Source organism: Monocercomonoides exilis (assembly GCF_001643675.1).
Source record: "Monocercomonoides exilis strain PA203 chromosome Unknown scaffold48-729018, whole genome shotgun sequence".
NCBI classification, from domain to species: domain Eukaryota; phylum Preaxostyla; order Oxymonadida; family Polymastigidae; genus Monocercomonoides; species Monocercomonoides exilis.
Window position 1 is genome coordinate 521,501 of NW_027150593.1, and position 6,000 is coordinate 527,500.

The window sequence follows — 6,000 nt, forward strand, 5'->3', positions numbered from 1 at the left end:
CGTTTTATTCACATGAAAAAATGTTGGTAACATTTGACTTATTCAAAATCAGATTTTCTTAATCTGATTTTCATTTCGTTTTGTATCCATGTCATTGTTGAGGATTATCTTATTTTGCTATCATTCCGTGGTACTCGCTCACATCAATGTGATTTTAATAATGAATGTTGAAGACAATATTTGTTTCATTAGGATAAAAGATAATTATTTAACATATTCGTTATCTGAAATAGCGTTTTTTCAAACTTTCTGATATTTTGTTAAAAAACATTTAATGATTGCAACTTGAAAAACGTGAGGACAAAAGGAATCTTCATAATTTGAATTATTATGTGATTCATTCAAAAAACCAATGAGAAATGAAATTGAAGCTTCAACAAAAAATTTTATAACTCATTCAGTTCATGTCTCCTTCTTTTTTGTCAAATTATCAGTTAAAAATTATCAATTCGAGATATTTCTTCTCCATATAAAAATAGGAAATTCGACATCATTCCCAATGTTATCAGCAACGTGTTTGTCGGAAAAATATTAATATTTTGTGTTTTGTCGATTTTTCCGATCTGAATGGAGATGCAGTTAATATTCTAGTGATGAATTTTTTATCAAATATGATTCCCCTCTGAAAAATCATTTTTATCTCCAGAAACAATTATGCTTTCTTCTGTTCGTTATAAATTTTATTTTTTGCATTCAAATAACTACTTATTGACAACCTCCTCTTCATTCTTTCTCATTCAAAATAAGGTCAAAAGAAGTAATATATATCAGAATATGATGGAAAAACAAGATTATATGCTTCTTGAGATTGGAACTTTTGATGTTAATCAGTAGCTGCATCTCGGATATATTTATATTCAATTGATAACAAAAAGTTATATCTTCGAAGAGTTCTGTGAAAAGCAGCTTGGATGGATGAACATCTCACAATGCAACTTCTGCAGTTTCTTCTCTCACATTGGGAACAACAAACGCTGTCGTGAAAAGTTGCGCATTGGTCTTCTGAGCTGAATGGAATTGAAGATTTATAAAATTTTTATCACTTTGGTGAGCATCTTGTTCAGGAAAAACATTTGGAGTTGAAGAAGAGGTATTCAGAAGTGGAAGCGGATCATAAAGTGATAAGGCGAATGGTTGCTGCAAGTATTGCAATGCAAATAGTGGGAAAAGGACTGGGGGGTAGCTGAGCATTGAATAGAAGATGTGGGTCTGTCTCCCGCAGCGATAGCGCTGTTTGTGCTTGAGGAGCAAGAAGAAAAAGAAGAATTCAAAGAGGAGTCAAAGAGGAAATATGCAAACAAGAAGGAATTGGAAGACCATGTTCTGTTTAAATGAGATCACTTTATTCAGTTGTTGATGAAGAGTGTACTGCAATTTCTTCTTCACCTTCTTCTTATTCTTCAAAAATTAAATTTGAATCAAGTACTGGTAAGAAGAATTGAAATCCTCTCTCTTATTCTTATCCATATATTGTGCACACTTTGTTTAAAATATGATAAGTTGAATTTGAGAGAAGTCCTTTTCCTTTTTTCTGACTGGCAACATTCAGTGTTTCATCTTTTCTGCATGTAATGTTTCTTCTGCATAAAGGATATTCCTCGATCTGCTTACAGTTGCTTGCATGTTCTCATTTCACGATTGCGGTGTTTCATCATCTAATCTTCATCTCTCTTCTCGATTCATATGAAACAGTTGTGAATTTGATTTGAACTATAGTGTTGATAAAATCAAAAGCAGAGCCTATCCATTAGTATATTTCTTTGCATTTCGCATTTGCAGGATCCAATTCACAGTCAGCTATTAAACCTTTCAGAACTCACGATTCCATTCAGCAATCTTTCCTTATCAAATAACAAATAACGTTGCCTGCAAATTTCAACAAAATGAAGTTCGAATAATTGACATTCTTCAAAAACGCACAATTGATTTTTGTCTTTTGTTATTGACTGATGATTTTTGTAAATGTTAGTGAAATTTCAAGAAAATGATTTTGAATAAGAAATGTTTTCGGTAATTTCAATTTCTATCGACATTATTATCAGCGATCTTTAAGCAAAAGAATAGTTTCCACACATTAATGCTAGAATTTTTGCTCCAAATTTTACGCAATTCAAAGATAATCATCTTCAAAATTGGTTTAATGGTATTGGTTATCGCTTGTAATTCATTGATTGATCCTAAGTCATTCTTTATTCCAAAAATAATTGATTCGATAAATGAAATGTTTTTTTGTTATTAAATTAAAAAAAGAAAAGAAATCAGAAATTTCAATCAAAATTTTTTTTATTTTTTCAAAGTGAATGTGGCAAATTGAATAAAGCTATTTTATGAGCTTCTTGAGTTTTTAATTTGTTTCAAATAATTGTGTTTCAACAAACCTTTTCAAGCAATTGATAAAAATATATATTTCATTCTTTAACTGGCACATTTTCTTAAACAAGAACACACACATCTTTAAGCTCCAACTCACTTCCTATCTCCCCAGCTCCATCCATACGAATGCGCAGATCATCGCTCACTGCAAGATGCGTCGCACCATATTCAATCGAATAGCACAGATCTTTTGCTGTCCCGCATTTCTTGATATCCTTCCCTCCTTTCCCTTCGATCGACGAAACAACAATCGTCTCTGATTGGTAAATCATAATGAAATCCATCAGATCCACTGCTTCTGAACTTTCTGAGCCAATCCCATATATCGCGTTATATCTCGCAAATTCGCTCTCCCTCAAATCTAGCTTTAACTGCGTTTTATTGATCTGTATCGAGATGTTCCAGCACTCAATAAAGATGTCTCTCCCTTCCTTTCCGCTCTTCGAGACAAACTCGTCCCTCTCAAACAGCATTCATTGCTCCCCTGAATACTTCAGCGCAAGATACAATCCCCCTCCTCGACCCATTGTCAGAGAGCATCCACACTGAATAACCTTCGAATTCACTACCCGGATCATGCTTTCCTTGCTCAGGTCAGCAAACACTGCTCCCCATTTCGCTGAAGCGCCTGCTGCACACACTTCAAGCACGTTGTTGTTTATCTCCACATCAGTCGTCAGCGTTGTTGGAACAGTTAGCGCACTCGCCCCCCAAGCCAGTATCATCATTTGTTGAATTGCAGAACACCTCAATATCAGATAACTTTCTTGATTTCCTAAGCTCTGCAGGGGTTCTTCTATCGCAATTACTTACACATTTTCCATCACGCTGTTGAACACGCTCACGAAAGTCATTTTTCATTGGCAGCTTCTTGCCACATTTATTGCATTGCTTTTCATCCTGTTCGCCTTTATAAAAAGCCCTTTCACATTCAAACTCCCAGACTTCATAAAATAATAGTGAAATCTTTGAACAATAAGATAGCGAAGCTTCAATCAAAAGAAGAAAACAAAGCGTTATTATAATTGATCTCTTGCTACTTTCGAAAAGCAGAACTCCTTGATTCATTTGAAATTCTTATAAATTATTATGAATAAAGAAATGGAAATAATTGTTGAAAACAAATAATTTCAAACATATTTTATTTTCTCGAATCAAATTTCAATTGATGTTATTCTGAGTTCAGAGTCATTTGTTTGCGTAAATACAACCCAACGAGCATGAGGATCCAAATGTTATTAATTTGAGAATTAATTACTTCAAACTTTTATGACTCAAAGCAGAAATAAAAAATGCTCACATTCGACAGAAATTTGAAAGTCGACATCAAAAATTGACAAAGAAACGTTATATTGAAAAATATCAGAATGAAAAAAAAATACATACAAACTTTGGAATTGTTTCTAATGCTATTATTCTTTGCTTTCTGAACAGATTTTCTTTGTTGAACCAATTTAGAACAATATTTCTGTAAAATCAATTTCTTCTCCTTTCTGTTTTAAGAAGATAGATAAGAAAACATTTTTATCGAGCAATTTCTCTTTTAAACCCTTCTGAAAGAGCAATGAATCATCTTCAAAAAAAAGTTTTCATGAAAAATGGTTTTTCTCCAAATTGATTGTGTTATATCTTTTCTGAATGTGACATATTCAAGATAGACAATAATATCCAGATAAAATACATTGATTTGAGCAACATGGAAAAAATTGATAGAAAAAATTATTATCATGGATCATGTGGATTTATGATCCCAAAAAGAATCACCCATTTTAACATATAGATTTTTTTAAATAAATTTTGAATGCAACAAACTTTATCAATTATTTACCAATGAGAAAATATTCTTTATTTCAATTATTTTTTCCAATTTTTTTTTTTTTTTTTTTTTTTTTTTTTTTTTGAAATTTTGAAATTTTGAAACAATATTATTTGTAAAGAAAAAAAGACAGATTTTTAATTAATGAAAGAAGAAGAAATTTGAAACAAATTTTATCTTTTTTCAAAAAAAAAAATAAATAAATAAAGCATATAATTTGTACCATTTGTCAAAAAAAGTTTATTTTACTTAAAAATAAACTTTTCCAGAAATATTAAAACATTGATGAATATGGTCAGTCTTGAAGAAAAACAATTTCTTTTAAAACATTTTTATGCAAAAACAACGAAAAATCAAAAATGGATAAAATAAAAAAAATATTTTTAACTCAAAATATAATACTTAATTAAAAGAATAACAAAATATTTAACCTTGCTGAAATGACATTTATATAGACCATCTCAAATACCATAAAATAATTCTAAAGTGAGAATGAATGAACGATTGATTAAGAGTGCTGGGTTAAAAGAGGTGTTGTATCCGTGTCTGAATGTTCTTCCATCGATGGAATAGGCATAAGATCTGCTTCATCTCCATGTGTTTGAGACATATAAGGAGTTGACATTTGCATAAGTTCGATGGCCGATTTTGTACCATTCCCAGAAGCACTTTCACTCGATCCAATATCAACTTGAACACTTGAAGAAGAAGAAGAAGAAGATGATGATGATGATGACTCTGGTAATAATTTACTTTTTTTGATTACGCTGACTCCTTTTAAAGGAGTCAAAGTCAGATTTTGGCTTCTCCAAGGAATCCACAAGTTATGATTTATCAAGACTATAAGCTTAGAATATGAATAAAATATTGAGAATCCTTTAATAAATTTAAAGGAAGCAGACCCAAAAAAGTAAAGAAACCATCCATAAGTCAAAACAAATTTCTTTCATAAAGTCTAATATCATTAAAAATGTCCAATCTTCAAAAAGTTTTTTCAAATAAAATAAGAATAATGAAAACAAACCAGACTCGGTTATCAAAGTTTTAACAAGAGAGGGAATAAACGATATTGATAAATAAGCAAAAACAATGAGAAGTCCAATTATTTGTAGTGTAACAGCAGCAATTGCTTGAGGAGAAAGCCGAGGCGGTGACCATTTCAGAAATGGCTTCGGAACAAAACGAATTTTATATTCTGCATGGCAAATTTCGCAAGCTAATATAATAAAATACAGCCAAAAAGTTAAATTGTTCAGGAAATTGTAAAAAATTCGTAACATAAATAAAAAAAACTTTTCCATTCTCTATGAGATTCTGCACAGCTCTGTATCCATTCGTGAAGGCATTCAAGGTGTAGCTATATTGCAAATATTTTATGAATGCAAATGATTCCAGAAAAAACAATAAAAATATAATAAATGGCAAACGAATCCAATCGATCCAGTGCAATTGCACGGTCTTACTAAATTCATTTCAGGATCATCAACTCTACAAATTCTGCACATTATCTCATCCGCTTCAAGTTGCTCATCAGCCATCACAAAAAAAGATTGCTGGAATTACTGATCAAAAAATAATAAAAAAAATCAAAAAGTTCTTCAAATAACACTGTTAAAACGGACAAAGGTGTTTATTTCAACATTTGTAGGTAATTATTCAATTTAATTTCTGAATTTTTATTGTTAATTAAAAAAGCACGTTGTGAAATGAATAAATAAAGTGAGATGAATATCAACGTTTCAAAGCTAATAATTAAAAAATATCTTTCATGCAGATATATCCATTACTATGAACATGCAAAATATACTTAA

At 30.9% G+C, this 6,000-nt stretch overlaps 3 protein-coding genes across 3 annotated transcripts in view; all 3 read right to left on the reverse strand.

The window, feature by feature from the left end:
* Positions 1-2,432: 2,432 nt before the first annotated feature.
* MONOS_6910 (uncharacterized protein) lies at positions 2,433-3,101 on the reverse strand (the record flags this gene model as incomplete). Its single annotated transcript, XM_067877187.1, has 2 exons — positions 2,433-2,676; positions 2,866-3,101. The coding sequence occupies 2 exons, from the start codon at positions 3,099-3,101 to the stop codon at positions 2,433-2,435; spliced, it is 480 nt and encodes a 159-aa protein (XP_067721263.1).
* Positions 3,102-4,360: 1,259 nt separating this feature from the next.
* MONOS_18679 (putative E3 ubiquitin-protein ligase MARCH6) lies at positions 4,361-5,757 on the reverse strand. Its single transcript, XM_067871720.1, has 5 exons — positions 5,617-5,757; positions 5,483-5,546; positions 5,214-5,405; positions 5,092-5,168; positions 4,361-5,036 (listed from the first exon to the last, which is right to left on the reverse strand). Exons 1-5 carry the CDS (start codon positions 5,725-5,727, stop codon positions 4,698-4,700), a joined length of 783 nt encoding a protein of 260 aa, XP_067721264.1. The 5' UTR covers positions 5,728-5,757; the 3' UTR covers positions 4,361-4,697.
* Positions 5,758-5,844: 87 nt separating this feature from the next.
* Positions 5,845-6,000, reverse strand: part of MONOS_6909 (putative Nuclear transport receptor RanBP16) — a gene marked incomplete at its 5' end in the record, with an annotated part of 8,297 nt that continues 8,141 nt past the window's right edge. Inside the window, one exon of the mRNA XM_067877185.1 lies at positions 5,845-6,000. This exon is cut by the window's right edge and continues 293 nt beyond it.

Coding starts and splice junctions, on each gene's coding strand:
- MONOS_18679 (XM_067871720.1), bottom strand. CDS start 5,727: ATGGCTGATGAGCAACTTGAAGCGGATGAGATAATGTGCAGAATTTGT. Junction 5,547..5,616: donor GCACTGGATCGATTGGATTC/GTTTGCCATTTA, acceptor TTTGCAATATAG/CTACACCTTGAATGCCTTCA. Junction 5,406..5,482: donor ATCTCATAGAGAATGGAAAA/GTTTTTTTTATT, acceptor TTATTATATTAG/CTTGCGAAATTTGCCATGCA.